This window comes from Mangifera indica, chromosome 7, assembly GCF_011075055.1.
Source record: "Mangifera indica cultivar Alphonso chromosome 7, CATAS_Mindica_2.1, whole genome shotgun sequence".
Lineage (NCBI taxonomy): Eukaryota > Viridiplantae > Streptophyta > Magnoliopsida > Sapindales > Anacardiaceae > Mangifera > Mangifera indica.
Window position 1 is genome coordinate 877,639 of NC_058143.1, and position 26,392 is coordinate 904,030.

The following is a 26,392-nucleotide window of genomic DNA, read 5'->3' on the forward strand; positions in this document are numbered from 1 at the left end:
TAATGAATTTCACTTTCCAACTAAGTGGCTACACTACCTGCAAAACAAAGAAAAAGTATGAAATGTGTTAGGCCCAACAAAAGCAACTTTGAGAACATTCTTTAAAGAAATTACCTAGGGATGTGAAATTGTTCATTGATTTGTTAAGGACTTAATATTATTTTACCCAGTACTTAGCTTGATTTGATTTTACCATATGAATGCTAGCAACGCATATGATGGATGTGTATCATATTTCAATGAAAGAGTTTGGACAGAAGATAAATCTGAAACTTCTCCGAAACTGCTTAGTCCAAGCTCATTTGCATGGATTCCTCCAATGGTAAATACTGATTGGATTTCAGCTGCATTGGCTCCCTTAATATCATGGTGAAGGGAATCGCCCACAGCAATAGAGTCTTTAGCATCAACACTGACTATGTTCAGCGCTGATTTATATATTATCTGATGAATTATTACAAAGGTGATAAAGCAAAGTCAACTACACACGTACAATGATATGCATAAGAAACATAAATAAATGAACAATTTTACTAATTAGATCAAGACTGAGAGATCGAGTGACCTTATCAGGCTTGCCCATCCATCTCACTTCACCTCCAAACTTTTCATATTTGGATGCCAATGTACCTAGAAGGATCAACAAAATTTAAAACTCAATTGGTACGATAACAAAATTCCAAAATCTGCAATTTACATATAGAGAAATTCCAGGTTCCGTGCAACAGGCCAAATTGTGAACAAAATCACCAGCAACAGGTATAAAAATGTCCCAACACAGTCAAAGCTGCCATCTCAGAGCAAGCTGTTTTCCTTACACAATGTTGTGGTGTACTAAAGAGAATGGAATTTACCGGGCATAACACGCAGAGACCTTGCCTCAACAGTCACATAATCTAGATTGGCTACAATCATTAGAATTTTCTTAGCTGCACAAAGCTCCAATATTTTTTCAAGATCATCAAGACTAGTAGGATGTGTCTCTCCTGAAGGGAAACCCAAAGCTTTAGTACTATGGGCCAAAATAAACTCAGCTTCTTCTATATTCTCTACAACTTGAAGGCCGAGCCCCTACAGCAAGAAATGCTTGAGATATGCATAAGCATATTGAATTGACTATTAAGTGGTTATACAAACAATAACAAAAACCCAAATAAAGAAATTTTGCTCATTTTGAATGAACTAAATAAAACAGGGGAAACCATCTTACAATACCACAATGATTATATTTATGATAAATGAGTAGAGCACCTAAATATGTTTAGACACTTAAAATTAGAGGCACATTCTTAACAACCGGGTCACGACTTTACCTATTTCCCAAAAGGTCACATTTTTTATTTTTTGGTTGCCCTTGGGAGTGAGAGTTTCAACCCTCTGATAATTGCTAATTTAAACAAGTTGAAAATAGTTCATTCTTCAAACAAGGATTTATAGTAAGAACCTTTCTTAAATTAATGCTCCTCGATTTCTTTATTTTCAAGTATCTTACACTGATTAAACAAGGAAAAAGAGAATCTTAGGAAGTTACATGTCACTGGAATTAATTGAAGCACCAAGAGAATTAGAAGAAAAATAGCTATAAAACTTCAATACTTAGCATACCTCACGACATATAGCACCACAATCACACCAAGTCACGTGAATGCAAGACCTTCCGAGTGCTGCAAACCAAGCATCATCTCTCCTAATTATAGTATGATATATAAGAAAAAAAATGAGATGTACTATACAACTCTAAACAATGTAGAAAAAGCCAACAAGACACATGTCATCCGGAGGATGAAATATGAACGAAAAACAATACCCTGAAATAAAATTTTATTGAGAAATGAAAAAAAATAATAATCAGAAACACACAAGGAGAACAAGTTAAGAGAGTAGAATCAATGTGAAAAGTTTTTTTTTTTTTTTTGCTAAGCTATCAATGCGAAAAGTTGAGAGAAGAAAAATGGTCTTTTGACAAGCACCAATCATGGAATAGATGAATCATTGATTATATTTCCCTATTCAAAAATAACGTGTCAATTGAACCACCAGGAAAGTCGATTTAAAGTGTGTGCTAAGTGAAATGAAATGAATACACTCAATTAAGAATTGACACAAAAACAAAATACATGTTGAAAGAATATGGGGTCGTATAAACTAAGAGCAAACATTGAATTCGGCATAAGAATTGAACTATACAAAATATTAATTCATGTTGAGAATAAATGATTTATTAATCTTTAATCTTAGAAGGTGCAATACCCAACCTTTACAAGAACTGATGTGTTAATTCTCCACTAGTGATAGCTCCTACAAAGAGAGAAGTATTAAATCCAAGGCTCTTCATCTTCTCCATCGTGGTTGAAGCACAACGTGAAGAGTCACCATTTTTGTACCAGTGGTTGCTATCTTTTCTACTATCACCCAAATAGAGAAATTCAAAACAATACACTATCACATCATTTATATAGTCAAGATATCAACCCAAAAATCCTAAGTGAAACATTCCAAGAACTAATGTATAAAATAAGTTGACATTCCTTATCAGGTAAACATCCAAAGCTGATCACCAAACATACAACCAGAGACAATCAAACTCTATCGCTATCACCACCTAACAATACACAACCCAAGAATTTAAGTTGTCAGACCATCATCAGTATCCATACAAAATGTAGCCATACATACAAGCTCTCCTATAAATTGATGTGAAATAACATGCTTGTGCATAACAATAAAGCTTAGAAAAATATCGATGCGTCACTATTGCATCATTGCTCATCTGCATGAATGAACAAGTTTGTATAAAAAATCTACACATAGCATTACTCTTCACCATCCATAGTGCCAAAAATACAAATAAAAGGTTCAAAGTAATTTATAAAAACTAATGTTATATGATGTGAACAGATGAAACATAACAATGAAGTCAATACACTTCGACATGTCTCTACTACATGATAATATATATACATATATATTTATAGAGTTTATGCTCTTTTCAAAATGTTTCTTCCTCATTGTGGGCCATTCTTACAAGCAAGAGTGAATTCCAAGCAAAGCTGAATTAACTAGAGTCAATTTAAGTTTGACTCGAATATATAATAATTAACTCAAACTTAACTTGCTAGAATTGACAAACAATGATCTCAGAGAACAAAATGGAAATATAAAAAAAGAACTGTAAATGAAGAACAAAAATTACTAGAGAAAAAGAAGAATCCTCAAGGGAAAAAAAAAAGATTCAAAGACATTATTCTTAAGTTCGATAAGTTGAAATTATTTTAACTTAAATTTGACTTATTCAAATCGAATATCAAACTTAATTTAAATAAATTTAATTTGAATTTATCTTTACTTAAAATATATAATATAGACTTATCTCATCATTCATATATTAATTAAAATTTATAATAAATGAAAAATAATTTAGGTATAATGAATTGTTTCAAAAACTTTTAATTAAATAATTGTTTGAGATTTGATAAGAGAAAAAAAAATGATGCCCATGACATTAAATTTTGAGAAAATATTTAAATAATACTTTAAAAGGGTTAATGTTAAAGTTACATATCATTTGATTTGAACTATCTCTAGTTCAATGCGTAGTTTGAATTAAATAAACCAAGTTTTAGTTTGAATAGATAAAGTTTGATAAACAATTCTTGTTTTCATAAATAATTGAGTTTTAAATAATTAAAATATTCAAAGTTTAAATGATTTGAATCAAATTTAAAATTAGATTACATTCGAATTGAATTTTAATTTTAACTTTACAAATTAAATTAAACTCGAATTAAAGATATTTCAACTCATCTCCTTTAGATTCGAATCGATATCAAATTAACTCTTATTTTAAACTCAATTTATATCAAATTCAATCTTAATAATTGTTATTAACGTTAGTAACAATTCAAATATTATATAGTGAGCCTTTGATTATAGATTGAGTAATGCTCTACGGATCGGTAGAGTATAGAAACACGATACACCGACTGATGTGGCAGTTGCCTTTTCATCTGCCACATCATCAGAATGCCACGTCAGTCTAAACATCAGAAAAAATCTACCGATCAATCAGTCAATATTCTCTCTCTCCTAGATTGAAACACCGCCATTGAAATTTCTCTTTGTCTTCCTCTTCCACCACTGTTGGTTTTCGTCTACTACCATTACTGTCGGCTTCCCCCTATTAGCACCACTACCATCTTCCATTTAACAGACGCTTTGAAAGCAGTTGCATTCACGGTAACACCAATCTTTAACATTATTTTTGTTTACGTTTATTATTTGTTTGGATATAAAGAAAACGTGAGAAAGCAAAAGAAAATTAAGGATTCCAAAATATTTTCATTTGTTTTTATGGGTAATTCTCGTTTATGTAAGAAGGTTTGTGAGAGTTATCTTTTTATCTATCTGATGTTTTCTAGGTATTGATGTTATATGTACTCTGATTGAAGGTTTAATCAAGGAGAGAAAACTTGTATTGGGTTGTATCATATCATAATATTATGTTTTAAATTGTTGTGTTGCAAGGTGTTTGATGAAATACCTCTATGAAATTACTTGATGTTTGCTTTACTTTAGTTGGTAATATGAACAATTGTCACATAGTTTCTGCATAAGAGTTATCATTTCCTGCAAAATTAATCGAGTCTGCTAATCTCACTTAAGATTGACAACTGTGAAAATTCGTGAGATGTTGAAGATAAGGTTTGGGAAAGAATATGCTGCTCGTGCTGTTAAATGCGAAACAACTGTGAAGTCATTCCTAAGGCAATAAACTTTCTGATGTTCCTGGTTGTTCTTTGGATTTTTACAGATTGTGCAGAAGTTGTCGACTCAAACGGCCTAGCTTGAAGAGGAGATTGAAAGTGCTCAAGGAGACTTCTACTGAAATTTGTGTCACTCTTCATTTGGAGGAAGATGTTTGTAAACTTGCATACGTGAACATTCTAAACAGCTTGTTAATGTTTCATTGCTGGATAATTATTTTCTATGTTTATAGGAACAAAAGCTACAAGAGCCTAATATATCAGCTACCTTTGATAATGATAAGCTCGGTGTTGATACACAAAGTTTGTTTGCAGATTTGAAAGCGGACCAAACGTTATCTGAATCTGTGAAAACAAGAAAGAAATACAGAAATGTGGCTACAACTACTCGAGATGCTTTGAATCAGCTACTTACGCAGCTATGGCAGCAAGGACTGCTACTGAACTCTTAAGGTCTGAATCACAGGACAATGATACAGATAATGATGGTGGTGGTTTAGTCATCGACAAGCAACTGGTTCTGAATCTTACTTGTCACTAGACGCCTAATCTTCAAAGGGACAAATTTGCAGTTATAAAGGAAGATGAAGGTTCTTGTGATAGATTGGATTTCGACAAAATGTAGCACATGGACTTCCCTGGCTCCAAAACTGGATTCATCATAAACTCAGAATTATCCTATGGTAAAACCTATGCAGAGGAGAAATAGGATGACAAACGCATACAGCTTGAATTTTAGAAAGCAATTACATGAACAACATTCAAACACAGGCTGGAAGCAATTTTCAATGAGGACTATACAAACTCAGAATATCTGAAAGCTGTTTAGTTTTAAGTGCTATTGAAATTCAATTTTTGCATAGCCAGAGTTCATAGTTGGCACTGTTACTTCATTATTTAGTTTATTTTGTTATTGTAGTTGTACACCTAGACTAATGATTGGAAATAAAGACATGGGCAATTTTAAGCTGTCATTTTTAATGCTTTGTTCAGTATGCTCATCCCCCAAAACTTCCAGCCTCTGAGATCAGCCAATTCACAGATTATCCTTCAAAGGGGCGATTATGCATATTAATTTAGATTTTCATTTGTAATTAGTCAATATAACATTTGAGACCTTGCAAAGAAATTTTTTGCAAGGCTAAAAGGCGTTTCTTTTCCAAAGTAAATACAATTCGATTTGCATAATCATGACACAAAATGAGAAAAACATAAACCCCAAAAATTCCTAATATCTCGTAAAAACTAAAGCTGACCTTCAGGATTTATCAGACTAACGCAAACTAACCAAAACTTTCTACAAATTGTCACTGCCATTCTGCCACAAGTTGATGATATCGGTAGCCTGATGGAGGAGGTTGATCCTCTTCATCTGAGAAATCCATGACTTGCTCTCTAGCATGACCTTGACCTCTTCCCAGGCATCTTTCGTTGAGTGCAACTCCAATGTCATTTTGTTGAGAAATGAAAAAGTTTATAATCAGAAACACGTAACTTAACCTGACTTATCACATCATTCATATATTTATTAAAATTTATAATAAATAAAAAATAATTTACCTATAATAAATTGTTTCAAAAACTTTATGTCCATGACATTAAATTTTGAGAAAATATTTAAATAATACTTTAAAAGGATTAATGTTAAAACTAGATACCATTTGATTTGAAAACACTTAAGTTTAGCTCGTAATTTAGATTAAATGAGTCAAGTTTTAGCTCGAATAGATTGAGTTTAATCAAAAATCTTATTCTCATTTTTCTAAACAATTGAGTTTGAATTAATTAAAATATTCAAATTTCAAACTCTTCTAATCAAATCAAAAATCAAATTACATTTAAACCCAGTTTGAAGCCTAATTTTATAAATCAAATTGAACTCGAGTTAAAGATATTTCAACTCATCTTCTTTTAGGTTTCAATTGATATCAAATTAACTCATATTTGAGCTCAATTTATATCAAATTCAATCCTGATTATTTTATATTAACCCTACTAACGATTCAAATATAATACAGTAAGCCTTTGATAATTATCCCATTGAATATTATTTACTTTTAAATGTTAACCGTTCACACAAAATTATTATTGACAAAATTTTTTTTTTTTATTAAGAGTATAATCAAAATACATCTATTTTTATACCATACCATTAAGGATAGTAGTAATACGGTGTGAGATTTTTTTTTTTTTTAAATAGAATAGATAGCTCCAAATAATGTCGAACTCATTGGCTAATTCCAACACTACCAAGTAGGGTTGGATACGAATCGAGTCAACCTCGAACAAGGCCCAACTCATTTTCGGCTCGTTTTCAATGAGCCCAAGCTTGAGCTCGAGCTTGGTCTTGCTGAGCTCACTAAGCATATATTCGTGTTCGGCTCGTTTCATAATTCTAGTGTTCGGGCTCGGGTTTGTTTTGGGCTCGCATTTTAGGCTCAACAGCTCGATTTAGGCTCGTATTTCAAGAAACAAACGGTGTTATTTGTTCTAAGTTAAATGTTTTTTCATTTGAGTGAATGGCTCGCTTAATTGGTGTTCAAATTCAGGCTAATGTTGATTTTTTGCTTAAAATTCAGGCTCGCATTCTTATTTGCGCTCGTTCAAGACAAGCTCAGGCTCGGGCTCATTCGAGCAAAGCTCGTTTTTAGTCCAAACAAACTCGCTTCGAATCCAACCCTACTACAAAGGTATAATAGAAATGCAAGCACAACACAATTTAATAAGCCAAAACACAGCAGCAAGCCGAAACAGTCTAACATAGTCCAATAAAAAGCCCAAAATATTTCACAACGATCCAATAATGCAAAACTGAGAATAATAGACAATGATCCAAAGCTAAAGGAGTGGCCCAATCCAAAAAAATTTTCTCAAAAAGTAAATAAGTCACTCAATTCAGACCAAATCACGTAATCCAATTAGCCAAATGGAAAGTCAATGCAACCCAATCTTCCAAGGCGAAAAACAATTCCAAAAAATAAAAGCAAAACCAATCTCTTCAAGGCAGTAAACAAATCCAAAAATGAAAGAAATCAAGGATTGGAAGTATTCACGGATTTCTCCAACCGAAGGACACAAGTCACGGAGGCACTGCGGGAGATATTGGTTGCCTAAAAAAGAAAAAGGGAAACCCAGGATTGACTCTGGCCGGAAATAGAACTTTGTGGTCGGAGACAAAGCTATGTTGATAAAGAAACCACAAAGATACCGGCCTATGACCCGAAAAAGGAGAGAACATCCGAGGAAGTGCGAGTGGGTGAACAGAAAATAAGGAAGCAACGCCGGGAAAGGAGATCGGTAATAAAGAACTCACAAATATACACGTCTATTGTCAGAAAAGAGAGAGAACCTTGTTGGAAACCACTAAGGGGCGGGAAGAATGAAAGGTCTTTGTTCTTTGATGTGGGGTGACAATGTAAAGTCTCAAAAGTATAGGGTGGCTGCAGGCTGCTGAAAAAAATTAAACCTTGGTTTGGGGCAGAAAAGACAGGTTCAAAAAAATTGGTTGCAGAAAAGAAATATTGCTCTGATACCTGTGGATAATCGAATTGCAACTACTAACAGTGAAAAGGAAAATATCTTAAGGGTGCGTTTGGTTGACGGTAAGATAGATTACCTTGGTAATCTATTTTTTATTCCCTTGTTTGGTTTGTCAGTAATAAAAGATTACAGTAATCTTCTATTACCATTGCTGACGTGGCAGGTAATATAGGTGGTAATCTGATTACCACCTTTACCTTAGGTATTTAAAGATTACTGAGGTAATCTTGAGTTTATTATAGAAAAATTATTATTTATTAATTTTTTGAGATAAAAATAAATTTATTTTTAATTAATATGACAAATAATATAAAAAATATTTAAAAATAATTATATTCAAGGGCATTTAAATAAAATAATTTACTAGTAATTTTTTATTACCTTTAACCAAATACAATAATTATTTATACCTATCAAATTTTATCAAACATAGTAATCATTTATACCCAGTAATCTTCTAAGTAATCTATCTTCAAGGTAATCTTTCTATTTTAGTAATCAAACATTACCCAAACCAAACGCCCCCTAAATATATTCAAAATGTATTTTAACATATGCTATATATAAGTTGCATAAGTGCTTTAAGATTCAATATTTCTTGTCTTAGCTTAAAGAAGAATGTTCTAACCATGTGTTACATAATCTATTAGATAAGACACCACCTTATTATCTTATACATTATTTCTTGCTTTTTTCAACTACTCTCATTATTTTGTATTTTTTCTTCGTTTCTCTAATACGGTACATTTATTGACTCTGTAAAATTTTCTTTTCAAGAATTGATTGGTACTCTTGAATGTTTTTTCTTCTGTTTGTTACCAGTCACTAACACTCATAGAGATGCAAACCATCTTCCAACTTTCAATTTTGACGAATTGTTTGTATATGTAATCTTAAGCATTTTTTTTTCTAGTTAACCAATTGAACTATATCATGCATCTGTGTAAGAAATATCATGATGAAATACGGATACTCCAATTTATTTGATATTTACGCTTGTTGATACTTGCATGGCGTGACCAATGGAGTGTCTTGTGCTAATGGCTAAGATTTAAAAGTAATTACAATTTGAGTAAAAATTATTATCATATATACCATAAACAAACATTACGAGTTTTCGTTTTCACTTTATTCTTTTAAAGTTTTATCAAGAGTAGATGTTATTTTCCAACATAAAGTTTTAGTTCATGAGTTAGCTATTTCGCTTTATATAGTTGATTTAATTTTTATGAGTTGGGGTTAATCCGATGAAATCAATTGATTTATTTTTCATCAGTTAGTGGGCAACTATTCATCAAATAATGTTAGAAAACTTGAATATCCAAGTGTCAGCTTGGCATGTTATGAGTATGTCTTCATGTATTAGGTATTTGATTCTCATTGTTTCATTATTCTACCTACTTGGTTTAAATCTTTAATGTCCATAAAAGTATGCAATATCAAGCATACGTACTAGAACTTTTCATTGACATTTGCTGTAGCTAATTTATTTTTTTTGAATGTTTTAACATCTTTATATGGTTCATTTTTCTAGTGATCATGAGGATAAAGAGAATGTTGATATTTTTGGGAGACGTAAAACAAGGAGAATTGCTATACAAAAACCTGAAATTGATAAGAATATTCACCCAAGTTACTGTTTTGTTGAGTTATTATACTCTCAAAACACATTCTGCATGCTTCATCTGCTTCAAAGAAAATTTCAAATTTTCTCATGGGTTTATCTAGTTTTTTCGTATATCAAGAAACATTACACATAAGAGAAAAGTAAAAAAGATTTTTGCAATCTCATTCTTTAAAATCTGCAGATTTTCTTCTTCTACTTTTTATTCCTTAATCAAATATTATTGTGTACTTCAAATTGTTTCTTTTGATGGGGAGACTGTTAATTAGGGCCTATGTTTACAATTCATGCAAGATAAGACACCAAATGCAAAACAATAAAGGGAAAAAAAGACCACTTGGGACAACAAACACACATGACAACAAAGGAGTTGAGTAGCAAGGACTACCAAATTTGGAGAGGGTGTGTGGCAACCTGTGGGAAAGTTTGACTGTAATGAGGATAAAAGGAGAAGGGGAGGATCCAAAAAGAATTCAGAGAAGAAAAAAAATGTAGTCATTACCTTTCTTTCCTTTGAAATTTAACAATTCAATTATTGAAAGATTAAATAAAAGTAGAAAGTAACACTATAAAAAAAATTGATCACTGGTAATAAAAGACATCGTAAATAAATGTTAAAGGATAATATTACTCCAATTAGGGACAAATATGAATTGAACCAACTCAAATCAAATTGATGTCTGATGTAATTAGATGCAAATTCGAATTGAAGTTTTAGTTCAATAGCACATCTTGAATCCTTCTTTGGTGATAGTATTTATTTTATTTTGTTAATAATATTATTTATCTCGTCAATAATATTATTTAACTTATTAATACATTTCTAATGATATCTTCGACTAACGTGAATTTAATTTGAACATCGCAAAATGGATTTAAGTCGAACTCAAGGCAATAATGCAAACCCAACTCAATTTAATAATCCAATATGCAGAGCTCACAATGATGGACAATGATCCAAAGCTAAAGGAGTGGCCCAATCCAAAAAGTTTATTACAAAAAGTTAATAAACAACTCAATTTTTTTGGCTTTCTTTGATCCTATTGAAAAGATATAAACTTTGTCATCATCATAAAAATCTTAATATTTATAAGAATTTTTATCTATTTGGGAATGTCTTACCACTGTCAGAACTGATCACATGTTGTTTCAACAGATTTCCTTTGCCTATGTTGCTGCCCTGCCAGCTTCACATTCCTCTTATCATCATAATAAGTTTACAATGCCATGGCGACACGATGTGGCCCAAGTTTGTGAAACAATGATCTAGTGGTTTATTCTTCAAAACTCCTCATTGTTTCTCCATTTCTATAGCCATGGTGTTGACAGCGTACTTAATTTTTAAACCTTGCAACTTCAAAACGTTATTGTAGTTGGACACCTAGACTAATGATTGGAAATAAAGACATGGGCAATTTTAAGCTGTCATTTTTAATTATTTGTTCAGCATGCTCATCCCCCAAAACTTCCAGCCTCTTAGATCAGCCAATTCACAGTTTACCCTTCAAAGGGTGATTATGTATATTAATTGAGATTTTCATTTGTAATTAGTCAATACAATTCGAGTTACATAATTATGACACAAAATGAGAAAAACATAAATCCCAAAAATTCCTAATATCTCGTAAAAACTAAAGCTGACCTTCAGGATTTGTCAGACTAACGCAAACTAACCAAAACTTTCTACAAATTGTCACTGCCATTCTGCCACAAGTTGATGATATCGGTAGCCTGATGGAGGAGGTTGATCCTCTTCATCTGAGAAATCCATGACTTGCTCTCTAGCATAACCTTGACCTCTTCCCAGGCATCTTTCCTAGGCCAAAAGTAATAGGGACTCAAAGGGATTGTCTGTCTCATGCCATGGTATCATTTCGTCGAGTGCAACTCCAATGTCATTTTGGTGAGAAATGAAACAGTTTATAATTAGAAACACATAAGTAATTCGAGCTCGATAAGCTGAAATTACCTTAATTCAAATTTAACTCATTCAAATTGAACTATAAACTTGACTTATCACATCATTCATATATTTATTAAAATTTATAATAAATGAAAAATAATTTCTGTATAATAAATTGTTTCCAAAACTTTTTGTCCAAGAAATTAAATTTTGAGAAAATATTTAAATAATACTTTGAAAGGATTAATGTTAAAACTAGATACCATTTGATTTGAAATGACTCAAGTTTAGCTTGTAATTCAGATTAAATGAGTCAAGTTTTAGTGTGAATAGATTAAGTTTAATCAAAAATCTTATTCTCATTTTTCTAAACAATTGATAATTTATCTATTCAAATATAATCCAGTAAGCCTTTGATAATTATCCCATTGAATATTATTTACCTTTAAATGTTAACAGTTCACACAAAATTATTATTGACAAACTTTTTTTTTTTTTTATTAAGAGTATAATCAAAACACATATATTTTTATACCATACAGTTAAGGATAGTAGTAATACGGTGTGAGATTTTTTTTTTTTTAAATAGAATAGATAGCTCCAAATAATGTTGAACTCATTGGCTAATTCCAACACTACCAAGTAGGACTGGATACAAGCCAAGTCAAGCCTGAACAGGGTCCAGCTTGTTTTCAGTGAGCCCAAGTATGGGCTCAGGCTTGCCGAGCGTGCTAAACATATATTCGTGTTCGACTAGTTTCATAATTTTAGTGTTCAGGCTTGGGTTCGCTTTGGGCTAGCATTTTAGGCTCGGCAGCTCGGTTTCAGGCTCGTATTTCAAGGAATAAATGGTGTCATTTGTTTCAAGTTAAATGTTTTTTCATTTGAGTTAACGGCTCGCTTAATTAGTGTTCGGATTCGGGCTCATGTTCATTTTTTGCTTAAAATTCAGACTCACGTTTGTATTCGGGCTCGTTCAAGGCAAGCTTGGGCTCGGGCTCATTTCAAACCCGAACAAACTCGCTTCGAATCCAATTCTACTACCAAGGTATAATAGAAATGCAAGCGCAACACAATTTAATAAGCCAACATACAGCAGCAAGCCGAAACAATCTAACATAGTCCAATAAAAAGCCCAAAATATTTCACAACGATCCAATAATGCAAAACTGAGAATAATAGACCATGATCCAAAGCTAAAGGAGTGGCCCAATCCAAAAAAATAATCTCAAAAACGTAAATAAATCACTCAATTCCAACCAAGTCACGTAATCCAATTAACCAAATGGAAAGTCAATGCAACCAATCTTCAAATGAAAAACAGTTCCGAAAAATAAAAGGAAAACCAATCTCTCCAAGGAAGTAAACAAATCCGAAAATAAAAGAAATCAAGGATTGTAAGTACTCACGGATTTCTCCAACCGAAGGACACAAGTCATGGAGGCACTGCGGGAGATATTGGTTGCCCAAAAAAAAAAAAAGAAAAGGGAAACCCAGGATTGACTCTGGCCGGAAATAGAACTTTGTGGTCGGAGACAAAGCTATGTTGATAAAGAAACCACAAAGATACCGGCCTATGACCCGAAAAAGGAGAGAACATCCGAGGAAGTGCGAGTGGGTGAACAGAAAATAAGGAAGCAACGCCGGAAAAGGAGATCGGTAATAAAGAACTCACGAACGGACACGTCTGTTGCCAGAAAAGAGAGAGAACCTTGCCGGAAATCCACTAAGGCGGCGGGGGGGAAGAATGAAAGGTCTTTGTTCTTTGATGTGGGGTGACCAGTAAGGTCTCAAAAGTATAGGGTGGCTGGGGAAAAACAATTAAACCTTGGTTTGGGGCAGAAAAGACAGGTTCAAAAAATTGGTTGCAGAAAAAAATGTTGCTCTGATACCTGTAAATAATTGAATTGCAACTAATAACAGTAAAAAGGAAAATATCTTAAATATATTCAAATTGTATTACAATAAAGAGTAATACTATGTGTACTCACTTTGGGTACACAAATATATACACATTCATATATGTCATCATATGATTAGTTATTGTTTTATTCTTAATTCAAAACTATCCAATCACATGATGACACATATAAATGTGTATACATTTGTGTACTCAAAGTGGATACACATAGTTTTATTACAATTTGTGTACACAGATGAGGTGTTATCATGTGATTGGATGTTTCTTTATCATATGATGACACATGTTTTAAAATCATCTAATTACATGATGACACATCACTGTGTACATAAATTATGTACCAAAAGTAGGTACACATAGCATTGCTCTTTAACATATGCTATATATAAGTTGCATAAGTGCTTTAAGATTCAATAATTCTTGTCTTAGCTTAAGGAAGAATGTTCTAACCATGTGTTATATAATCTGTCAGATAAGACACCACCTTATTATCTTATACATTATTTCCTGCTTTTTTCAACTACTCTTATTATTTTGTATTTTTCTTCGTTTCTCTAATACGGTTTATTTAATGACAGTGTAAAATTTTCTTTTTAAGAATTGATTGGTACTCTTCTTGAATGCTCTTTCTTCTATTTGTTCTTAGTTACTAACACTAATAGAGGTGCAAGCCATCTTCCAACTTTCAATTTTGACGAATTATTTGTGTATGTAATCTTAAGCTTTTTTTCTAGTTAATTAATTGAACTATATCATGCATCTGTGTAAAAAATATCATGGTGAAATACGAATATTCTAATTTATTTGATATTTAGGCTTGTTGATACTTGCATGACGTGGTGGATGGAGTGTCTTGTGCCAATGGTTAAGATTTGAAAGTAATTACAATTTGGGTAAAAATTATTATCTTATGTACCATAAACAAACATTAAGAGTTTTCGTTTTCACTTGATTCTTTTAAAGTTTTACCAAGAGTAGATGTTATTTTTCAACATAAAGTTTTAGTTCATGAGTTAGCTATTTCGCTTTATAATTGATTTAATTTTTATGAGTCATGAAATCAATTGATTTACTTTTCATCAATTAGTGGGGAATTATTCGTCAAATAATGTTAGAAAACTTGAATATCCAAGTGTTAGCTTGGCATGTATTAGGTATTTGATTCTCATTGTTTCATTATTCTACCTACTTGGTTTAAATCTTTAATGTCCAGAAAAGTATGCAATATCAAGCATATGTACTAGAACTTTTCATTGACATTTGCTGTAGCTAATTTTTTTTTTTAAATGTTTTAACATCTTTATATGGTTCATTTTTCTGGTGATCACGAGGATAAAAGGAATGCTGATATTTTTGGGAGACATAAAATAAGGAGAATTGTCATACAGAAATCTCAAATTGGTGAGAATATTCACCCAAGTTATTGCTTTGTTGAGTTATTATACTCTCAAAACACATCATGCATGTTTCATCTGCTTTAAAGAAAATTTCAAATTTTCTTATGAGTTTATCCAGTTTTTTTCTATATAAAAAAACATTAGACATATAAGAGAAAAGTAAAAAGGATTTTTGCAATTTCATCCTTTAAAATCTACAAATTTTCTTTCTTCTGCTTTTTGCTCCTCAATCAAATATTATTGTGTACTTCAAATTGTTTCTTTTGACATGGAAACTGTTGATTAGAGTCTATGCTTACAAATTCTACAAGATGAGACACCAAAGACAAAACAATCAAGAGAAGGAAGTACCACTTGGGACAACAAACACATATGGCAGCAAAGGAGTGAAGTAGCGAGGACTACCAAATTTGGAGAGGGTTCGTGGCACCCTATGGGAAAACTTGACTACAGCGAGGATAAAAGAAGAAGGGAAGGATCCAAAAAGAATTCAGAGAATTAAAAATATGTAGTCATGACCTTTCTTTCTTTTGAAATTTCACAATTGGATGATTGAAAGATTAAATAAATGTAGAAAGTAACACTATAAAAAAGTGCATCATCTGAAATAGAAGGCATCTTAAACAAATGTTAAAGGATAGCATTACCCTAATTAGGGATAAATTTGAACTTAACTAATTCAAATTGAATTGATTTTTGATATAATTAAATGCAAATTCGGATTAAAGTTTTAGTTCAATAGCTTATCTTGAATTCTCCTCAAGTGATATTGTTTTATTTTGTTTTGTCAATAACATTATTTCTCTAGTCAACAGTATTATTCAACCTGTTGATAGCTTTTCAATAACATCTTTGAGTAACTCGAATTTAATTTAAACATCTCATAATATATTTAAGCCGAATTTGAGGCCATAGTACAAACCCAGCACAATTTAATTATCCAATATGCAACGACAAGCCTAAACAATTCAACACAGTCCAATAAAAAGCCCAAAACATTCCACAACAATCCAATAATGCAAAGCTCACAATGATAGACAATGATCCAAGGCTAAAGGAGTGACCCAATCCAAAACGTTTACCACAAAAAGTTAATAAATCACTCACTTTCAAACCATATAATGTAATCCAAGCAACCAAATGGAAAGTCAATGCTACCCAATCTCCCAGGCCCAAAACAATTCCAAAAAATGAAAGGAAAGCCAATCTCTCCAAGGCAGTAAACAAATCCAAAAATAAAAGAAATCAAGGCTATTGTACGTACTCACGAATTTCTCCAACCGAAGGGGCACAAGTCACAGAGGCACTGCGGGAGAGATTGGTTGTCGGAAAAAAAAGGAAACCCAGGATTGACTCTAGCTGGAAACAGAACTTTGTGGTCTGAGACAAAATATTCAAAATAGAGAAAAGGACAATATCCATAATATATTCAAAATATATTTTAACATAGGCTCTATGTAAGTTGATTTAGTGCTTCAAGATTTAATATTTCTTGTCTTAGCTTAAAGAAGAATGACCCAACCATATGTCATATAATTGGTTAGATAAGACAAAACCTCATCATCATAAACATTATTTCTTGGTTTCTTTAACCACTCTGACTATTTGTTTGATATTTAGGCTTGTTGATATTTGCATAGCGTGATGGATGGAGTATCTTACATCAATGACTATGATTTGTAAGTAATTACAATTTGGTTAAAGATTATTATCATATGTTGCAGTAACTAAACATGAGGAGTTTTCGTTATGTCTTACGAAGAGCTGGTGTTATTTTTCAACGTAGACTTTTAGTTCATGAGTTAGCTATTTCCCTTTTTGGTTGATCTCTTTTTCATCAATTAATATTAAAAAAATCTGTATATCCACTTATTATCTTTGCATGTTATAAGTATGTCTTCATGTATTAGGTATTTGATTATCATTGCTTCATTATTCTACTACATGGTTTAAATCTTTAATGCCCCTAAAAGTGTGCAATATCAAACATATGTTATGGAAAATTTCATTTACTGGTGCCCTAGTTAATATTTTTTAATCATTTTATCATCTTTACATGGTATAGGTGTGCCTCATCATTTCGTTTTTCAGGTGATCATATGGATCAAAGTAATGTTGATGTTTTTGCAAGACTTTTGTAAAACAAGGACAATTGCTATAGTGCATTATGCTAGCCTGCAATGAAACAATATGCTCTAAAATACCTTCTTTGGTATGTACATTTTTTGACATGGTGACATGATGAAGCCCCAAGTCTGTGAAGCAATGATATAGTGGTTTGTGGCTTTAACCGTATTTAGATTTTCTCCAAGTCACTAGTTGTTTGGTGTTAGTGAACTTAAATTTTCTGACTCTATGCCTAGATCATCTGCAAAAGAAGAAAATAAAATATAAAATTGATAGAGCTGAAAAAACGAGTAAAAAAAAGTTGATACAACAGATAGAGTTACAACTTACAATTTTATGAACAAGAAAATAATGGATGAGTCAAGTCCTTTAATCTCATCCGGTTTATTTAGAAAAATTCTTGTCATGTATCCTGTTGGAGCCACTTTGACTTCCTTTTTATTTCTTTCTCCAAACTATCAATTAACAAAGGACAAATATCAATATTTGAGTTGAAATGATACAAACAACCATAAAAAGTGTAACTTTAAGAACATTTGTATTAAGAAATTATTTAAGATTTTAAAACTGTTCAGTGATCTGATAAGAACTTGAGATTATCAAATCCAACATGTGTTTTTTGGCAAAATATACAAACATAGAACACTTCTTGATCTCCACAAGTTCAAGAGATGAGATTTTAGAGTTTTTTTTTTTGTTCTGGCATCTTTTAATCCTGTTAAGAATACATAAGTTTTGTCAACTTCACAAAGATCTTAAAATTTACAACAATTTTTATCTATTTGGAAATGTTTTACCACTGTCAAAACAATCACAAGCTACCTCAGCAAATTTCTTTTGCCTACATTTCTGCCTTGCCAACTTCACATTCCTCTTATCATCACAATAAGTTTAAAATGCCATAGTGTCACGATTAAGCTAAGTTAATGAAGCCATGATCGAGTGGTTTATCTTCAAAACTCTTCATATTTTCTCCATTTTTGTAGCTGTGTTTTTGTTTGTGTGCTTAACTTTCAAACCCTACAACAAAATCACCTACAAAACCAAGAAAAATAGAACATGAAATTGACACAGTTGTAAAAATACATGAAACATTTGATATAAGGCTACAATGGCGATTTATAAATTTTTGAAGCGATGAAATTTTTTTAATCTTATCCATTTGTTTCATGAGATGTCTTGTCTTGTCTTCCTTTTTCTATGTTTCAACAAATTTCCAAGTAATAAGGGACAAATATCAATATTTGTGTTAATTACCAATAAAAAAATCAATATTTGTGTTGCAAATAGACTAACCATAAAAAAATAACGTGACTTTCAGTGCAATCCTGTTAAGAACTTACTTAAGGGATGTGAGACCGTTTAGTTAATCTGGTAATGACGGAAACTTATTAGATCTAACAAGCCTTTTTTAGCAAACTATATAAGCAGAACACCTCCTGATCTCCGATATTTGTGAGATGTGATTATAGAGATTTTTACTTTCATAGTTCCTACAGGAAAGACATAAACTTGTCATTATTTTAAAGAACTAAAAAATTACACAAGAATTTGTTTCAAAGTTGGAAATATCTTACCACCATAGAAACTGATTGTTCACAAGCTATTGCAGAAATGTCATAAGCTAAACTTTTTATTCAAGTTTTTCATCAAAGGTGACACATAACTCCCTTGAAGTTGTGTGGATTTCATTTCAAAATTCTTCCAATATTCACCTTAAATATTAAAACATTCAAATTAAGGAGACATTCTTTCCTAGAATAAAAGTGTTATGATGGTGGGAACATGTAAGAATAAGACTACATAAAAAGATCAAGAAAGAATATCTCGAAAGGATATCTCATGTGTTTTGTTATATGAACATTGACTGATTGTACTGCTTTAGCAGGATATATAGAGGTCCATTGCATAGTTTTTCTCACCACGTGCTGGACTCCATATGCAAATTAAAGAGTAGGGTACATAATATGCAATTAGATGTGTGAAGCAGAGATGACGTTTGATCTTGTTGACAGTTCAAATATGCTTACATGAAGTTGGAGAAGGAAAACTTTAAGCCTCCAATTATTTCCGCAATGTTCATTTAAGTGTAGGGATCCTGCATAGCATTGTTTGCATACAGAAAGTAAATAATGATTCCTTAGATAAGCTAAAAAATGTAAACCATGGATTAATAATGACGCATTTCACAATATGACTTTGCCCAAAACGAAAGCAATGAGATAAAAATAAAAAAATATCCGTACACACAAGCAGAAAATGAGATTGATTCTTGTTGCAACAGCTAGAAGATACAATCTCTGTATTGTAATTTCAGCAAGGTTTCCAAAGCTCCAAACCTGAAGCCAGGAGTTTGGTTCTAACAGTTTCTCATGTTAAGTTGGAGACAGTGGCACCTGAAGAAAATTAATCAGAAGGAATCACGGGTTGGAAAAGAAAGTAGCAAGGATCTTTGGCAAATGCTTTTTTATAAAAAATTGCAGGTATTGCTTACTTTTGATTACCTTGGAACCACAAGAGTTGAGACAATCTATGAGATGACAAAGCGGAGAAATTCTGGAACAGAGGAACCGCTTTCAATTTGTAAGTACACTGTTACCAAAATGCCATACTCTACTTACGAAACAAGAGCAATATTTTTACTTGCTTCTTGCTGGAAAAAAAAAGTGATAAATACTGGTTTGGGCCTTAAGTTTACAAACACTAGTTTGGGCCTTCATCCTATATTACAAATTTAAAATGCAAATAAATTTGTAATTTAAGTTAAACGTTTCTATATATGTATATACATAATACATTAAAGGTTGTCTAACTAGCTATTACAACTTCGACACCTTAAAATTTCATGATTATCTTCTAATGGTCCTGCTCATTTAGAAGAGGGGTTGAGAGTTTTTTGATTGCATCTTGAAGCCTTCGTAATACCATTCATATTTACACAGAAAGAAGACATTTTTGTCAATTTTTAGGATAACATATACTTTTCTATCTCTCTTTTTGTTTTCTGTTTCTTTTGGGTAAGTTTCTTTGTCTTTAAGATGCCACACGTATGCAAGTCACTCAAAAATGGAGCTTCACAAAGTGGTGAAGCAATTTTGGTAAGCACATGATATGTTTCATCTGTCATTAAGGCAACTTACTTCTTGTAGCACGTTTTCACATCTTCTTGATGGAATTCATATTGTCAAGAGAAGAATATTGCTTAAGAAGGGATCTTAAGGTAAAAACATTTAAGACTTACTGTGTTATACCAAACCAGGTTAAGCCTCACTATTAGAGATGACAATTTGGGCTCGACTTTAGGGACCCCAACCCTCCCCGACCCTAACGGGGAGGGGATTCCCCGATAAAAACGGGGAAAGGGGCGGGGATGGGGATGAAAAAAATCTCCGTAATCGGAGACGAGTCGGGGACGGGGATACATATGTCCCCGCCCCCGCCCCCGCCCCGCCCCGCCCCTCCCCTCCCCTCCCGGCCCCACCCCGCCCCGCTCGGCCCCGCCCCGCCCCGCCCCGGCCCAGCCTGCCCCTCCCCTCCCCTCCCCTCCCCCTCCCCACCCCACCCCACCCCACCCCCTAAATCTAATATATTAATATAATAATTTCTAAACTATTAAGTTCTAGAAATTTTTACATTATGATTTATTAAAACTATAACTTTAATTTTACTAATTTTTGAATTATCAATTATCAGTTTTTACTAATTTCTGAACTATTAATCTAATATATTAAAAAAACCCCAGAATCTCATTATCATAAAATGTAAATGCACCAAATTAATTTTATTTTAACTTCAAAACTTAGTTAGTCAATCCACCAGGTTTTACACAAAAAAAATAAATAAATTAGAAACTTGATAAAATCAATTGAAGTGAATGAAAAGTGTTAAATTTAATGTTATTATAAAATTACCCTAAATCACATACATGAAGAGCTACTAATGAAGAGATTGATTATTGCATATTGTTAGATTTTATGAAAACTTTGTATTTGAACTAAAATAATAATGAATATTTTGTAGCTCTTGTAGCAAGTGATATTTTGAGAGAATATGATTTATTTTATTTATTGAAATGTATAAAGGAATTAAAATTTATATTTACAGGTATGGGGAGAGGATTTTTCCCCGCGGGGACGGGGAGGGGATGGGGAGGGGATTTTTCTTCGCGGGGAGGGGACGGGGATTCTTTTTTATCCCCACAACGGGGACGGGGCGGGGACGGGGATTGATATCCCCTACGGGGACGGGGACGGGGATTGATATCCCCTCCCCGCCCCTCCCCATTGCCATCCCTACTCACTATGTTGTCCTATTTTCCTTTTTTCAATTCATATGAGAGACTTGTTACACTTTTAATTGCATAAATTTGGATTTTGTTTGGGGATTAACTGGTATTGTACTGCTTTGTTGAGTTATAATGCTCTCAAAACACATTGTGCATGCTTCATCTACTTCAAAGACATTTTTAAATTTTCTTATGGGTTGATCCTATTTTATCCTATATTTAGAAACATTAGACACATAAAAGAAAAGTGAAAAGGATTTTTGCAATCTCATTATTTAAAATCTTCAAATTTTCTTTCTTTTGCTTTTTATTCCTCAATCGAATATTATTGTGTACTTCAAATTGTTTCTTTTGACAGGGAGACTTTTAATTAGGGCCTATACTTACACTTTTTGCAAGATAAGACACCAAATGCAGAACAATCAAGAGAAGGAAGTACCACTTGGAACAACAAACACACATGGCAGCAAAGGAGTGAAGCAGCAAGGACCAGCAAATTTGGAAAGGGTGCATGGCAATCTATGGGAAGGCTTGACTGTAATGAGGATAACTGGAGATGGAAAGGATCTAAAAAGAATTCCGAAAAGAAAATTGTTGGGAGGAAAGAAAAGAGAGAGTTTCAGCCTTTCGAAAGCTACAAGGATTAAGCTATTAGGATTAATCAACTTACATTGGAATCTGTGTTAATTCCAATGTAAGGAATTGCAAGATGGATCAATTGAATTTCATTGCAATTCTGAAAAATCCCTTCAATACAAGTATTAGTTTATAAATATTATTTTGATATTTGAGTACATATATCATTCGATATAATAATAGTTATCATTATAATAAATATTTAATTTAAAGATGAAATATTTAGATATAATTTTAATTTCGTTTTAGAATAATTATTTTAGGAGGTAAAATTCTTTATTTTTAAAGAAAAAATTTTAATTTTGTTTTGAATGATAATTTTACAAGATTAAAATTTTAATTTTATCTCTTTAAAACTTAGGATTTCTATTTTGATAATTTTAAAAATGATTTTTATTTTTGTCCTAAAATAATAATTTTAGGAGACTGAATTTTAATTTCTGAAATTAGATCCTTTTATCTTCAATCTCCGAATTTTATTTTTGTTCTAAAATAATAATTCCTGAATTTTAATTTTAATTCCCATTTTGCGCATCACATCCCAAGAAAGTTCTTATATATAATTAATTAATATAAATTTCTAAAATAATTAAAAGAAATCCTCCCAAATTGGCGCCGACATGCAGCTCACCAACTTAAGATTTCACTGCTATTCTATACATTAATCAAACATATCTCTCATCAATCTTTTCTTTTTTTTTCTTTTCATAATTTTCCTTCAATTTCTCGAGAAAATTTCTAATCCTATTCTACTTATCTTTATTACACGCCGAGGGCCACGGGCCGAACCTCCATCCCTCCCGATTCGGACAATGGAATTGGCGCAATTAACAACACCATTACAAGACTCCTCAGCTTTCATTCCATCCGTGACCGTTTACGCTTCAAGAGAAACCCTAACTACAGTCAGACGAAGGGCCTAATAAAACCGTGTCTCCACCGCTACTGGCTTCACCATTTGTTGCGGAATATCATACAGTTTTGAAGTTTTTGGCTATTTATCTAAAAATGAATACTTTTCTTCCTGTTATTTAGGTAAAATAGTTCTATCCGTCATGTTGTGTATAATCTGCCAATTTGAATGGAAAAACTACTTCTATGCATTACGTTTTAATACAACATATCAATTTGGAAACCAGTTTTGCACTTTTGTTAATGTGGTATACTCTTTTTGGTTGGTTAATAAGACTTGCTGGCTATTTTGTTTTCGTTGGCTATTTTGAATTGGAAATATACTTTAATGCATTACGTTTTAATACAAAATATCAATTTGGAAGCAAATCTATGATTCTCTTGGTGAAGTTTAAAAAAATGTGCACGTCTTAGTATCAACATAAATGCGATTTAGGGTGGTCGGATGAGAAAGGACTCTCTGTTGTTATCTTGTAGGTTGAGAATGCACGCCTGTCTTCCAATTTGACATAAGCTTGATGCATAGATTACCATCAATGAACTTTTTTGAGTGTGAATTTTTTTTATTGCTACATGCTTAGGCGATTTCTTGGTTTGGTGAAAGCTTCATCAAATGATAGTCTTTTTCTATATAGCATCACAGCTCATGGCGATATACTGTAGGAAATGCTTAAAAAATGGTGAGTTTCATGCATGTACTTGACGGGGTTGAACTGCATCCACCAGTTTCTGATGTTGCATGCAATGGTCTTGCTGCCAGGGTATACTTGTATGCTTGCCCTATTATTTCTTTGAGATCCTTGTTTGTTAGATTTGAATAATTTGATAACTAATGGGAATAAATCATGGATGTTATTGTGTCTATGCATATGCTAGTCTAACATGGCTTTTACAGCTTGAAAAGTGCAGGATGTTAATTGAAATTGCTGGAAATTACTTAGATGAAGGGGCAAATCCTTTCCATGGAGTTGAGGTGTGCAATGAAGTTTTGGAAGGGCATGGTAGTGAAATTGGATCCATGATGAGGCATGAGCCTCTTTGCATACTTGCTGCCTTATTGCTTAAGGTTCTTTAAAAACTGTTGTTAAGATAAATGCTTGTAATCTCTTTATTTTGATTGAAATTTGTTTCTAACAAGTCATTAGCTACTTCTTTTAACATGGCAAATAAAAGTAATGATATGTTCTTTAAACATTTGCTGATTGTTATTGTTGGAGATGATTGTGCATTGCCTCCACCTCAAGGCATAGCTGGATGAAGAGGTTTGGCAGGCCCTATTCTTGTTCACAAGGTTCTCTGTTTCTTCCTTTTCCTCCTTACATATATGCATGTAGGGGCCTTTCTTGCATATGCACTTACATGCTCACGCTTTAGGCCTTTTCTGCTATTACTTATTCCAGTGAAAATTTATCTTTGTATTGGTTGATTTAATTTTTTATGTCTTTATCCTTTCATATATGTCTGAACTGTTCTTACACTAAATTTAGTTCTGATTATGCATGTGGAGTTGGAAAGTCAGGTTGCTGGAGCTAGCTGCTGCTGCTGGCCTTTCCCTTTCTTAAGTTACTCTGTTGCTGCAGAAGCAAAACGTGCATCTGAAATGGTCGGGACGATGGGTGTTGCCTTATCTGTTTGTACACTGCCTGGGCAGGTTTCATCAAGTTGTCTGGGTTCTGGAAAAATGGAACTTGGTCTTCAGATTGTGAGTTATTTTCAAAACGACATCTTATGCATGAAGTAATTAGTGGTGAATATAAAGTTCATTAAAATGTGTTTGGTGTAAATAATATGTGGGGAATAAATTGAATTTCATTCAATATTTCAGAATTTGTCAGGTTTTATCTTGAGTTGATTGCTTCTGATGCCGTGCACATTAAAGTGGTCAAGTATTCTTGTGGATCTTTTACAGGGCCACTGCTTACAGTTAGTTCCTAGACATGTAAAAATTTGCTTCCTTGTTGACAAAATTAAATTGAACTAAGATAAGTTTCTTTTCAGCATTGTGAACCTGGTGCCGCTGTTGGGGACCTTCAACTTGTAGATGTAGTTGTCTCTCGTGCTTAAGTGGATATTGTCAAGGGTATGCTCAATACCTGGGAGATATCTTATTTTACAGGATACATTTAGCTTTGATCATTTAAAGAGAATGAAAAACTTAAAAAATTATTTCTCCACTGAACAAAGTTCCTGGGAAGGCTTGAGAAAAATTACTCGTACTTTTGACATATTTTCTCTGCAACATGTGCTTACTAAGCTAAATTTAATGAAAAAGCTTCTTCCTGATGGGGTTGCATGAAGTTAAAAGAAACAGAAAAATCTCAAACTAGTCATGCATTTTGAAGAGAAATTACAAACCAATATATTTCTGATTTTGGTTAAATTTTGTAAATGCAGCATAGGTGCCACTCTATGGTACTGATGATTGTAGCTGGCAAAGCAGTCCCTAACTTGCAATTGGAGCATGGATTGGCTGTCAATAGAGTGTACACAGGATTTGCTATTTTTTGTTGTCTTTTCACTTTGTTGAAAAGATGTTTCATATGAATTGTTGGACTTCAAGAACTAATATAATTATTAATTTTCATTTAATATAAAAATTTTTTTCGCAAATTTACCATAGAAATAGAAACTGATTTTTTTATCTTCAATTCGCAACACAATCAAGGAAAAAAATTTGTTCTCAATTTACTACATAATTAAGGACAAAAAATTTTGTCTTCAATTCACTATGCAATCAGGAACAAAAAAATTTGTCTCACATTCACCACACAGTGGAACATAAATTCCAGATTTCTTGTTCCAGTATTAGTCCGGTAACAGGAGTGCAGCAGCGAGGAAGAGCCAACCCAGCACCACATCTTCAGCATGTATTTCATCCCCAAACACATTAAAATCTCCAGCAGACATCCTGATACCACTAATCCAGCAGCAGTGAACAGCAGCTGCAAGGCAAAACTCCAGGTCTGTAGCACCCTGCAACTGCATTTTGTGGCCTTAACAGTTTTTAGATTTTCTCCAAGTCAATAGCTGTTTGATGTTAGTGAACTTAATTTTTCCAATTGTGTGCCTAGATCATCATCAGCAAAAGAAGGAAATAAAATATGAAAATGACAGAGCTAAAAGAAAAAGTAAAAAAATTGATACAACAGATAGAGTTACAACTTACAATTAAAATAATGGGCGAATCAAGTCTTTTAATCTTATCCAGTTTACCTAGAAAAATTCTTGCCATGTATCCTGTTGAAGCTACTTTGACTTCCCTTTTATTTCTTTCTCCAAACTAT

The 26,392-nt window shown here is 32.6% G+C and overlaps 3 protein-coding genes, 1 long non-coding RNA gene and 1 pseudogene across 20 annotated transcripts in view; 3 read left to right on the forward strand and 2 right to left on the reverse strand.

Moving 5' to 3' along the window:
* Positions 1-26,392, reverse strand: part of LOC123220617 (putative disease resistance RPP13-like protein 1) — an 84,612-nt gene that overhangs the window by 11,291 nt on the left and 46,929 nt on the right. Inside the window, exons 8-9 of one of the 17 annotated variants that reach the window (XM_044643111.1) lie at positions 26,275-26,388; positions 25,805-26,175 (exon numbers count right to left, since the gene is read on the reverse strand). The exons of 15 other annotated variants lie outside the window; for them this stretch is intronic. The gene's annotated coding sequence lies outside the window, so the exon portion shown is untranslated. Of the gene's footprint in view, positions 1-19,654; positions 19,672-25,804; positions 26,176-26,274; positions 26,389-26,392 lie in introns of those variants that run through there. One more of the 17 variants, XM_044643112.1, reaches the window with a different exon arrangement.
* Positions 179-2,670, reverse strand: LOC123220810 (annotated as a pseudogene).
* LOC123220681 lies at positions 4,087-5,737 on the forward strand. The gene is made up of 2 exons (XR_006503124.1): positions 4,087-4,236; positions 4,811-5,737. It is a non-coding gene; the product is annotated as an uncharacterized LOC123220681 (long non-coding RNA).
* Positions 22,851-26,392, forward strand: part of LOC123220639 (putative 3,4-dihydroxy-2-butanone kinase) — a 42,599-nt gene continuing 39,057 nt past the window's right edge. Inside the window, exon 1 of the mRNA XM_044643190.1 lies at positions 22,851-23,231. The gene's annotated coding sequence lies outside the window, so the exon portion shown is untranslated. The remainder of the gene's footprint in view (positions 23,232-26,392) is intronic.
* Positions 23,879-24,879, forward strand: LOC123220664 (protein ALTERED SEED GERMINATION 2-like). The gene is made up of 2 exons (XM_044643232.1): positions 23,879-24,174; positions 24,310-24,879. Exons 1-2 carry the CDS (start codon positions 23,941-23,943, stop codon positions 24,364-24,366), a joined length of 291 nt encoding a protein of 96 aa, XP_044499167.1. The 5' UTR covers positions 23,879-23,940; the 3' UTR covers positions 24,367-24,879.

Bases quoted from the DNA above. Each gene is read 5' to 3' on its own strand.
- LOC123220664 (XM_044643232.1), top strand. From the start codon at position 23,941: ATGGGAATAAATCATGGATGTTATTGTGTCTATGCATATGCTAGTCTA. The intron at 24,175-24,309 runs GTTCTTTAAAAA...AAACATTTGCTG, and splicing joins TTGCTGCCTTATTGCTTAAG to ATTGTTATTGTTGGAGATGA.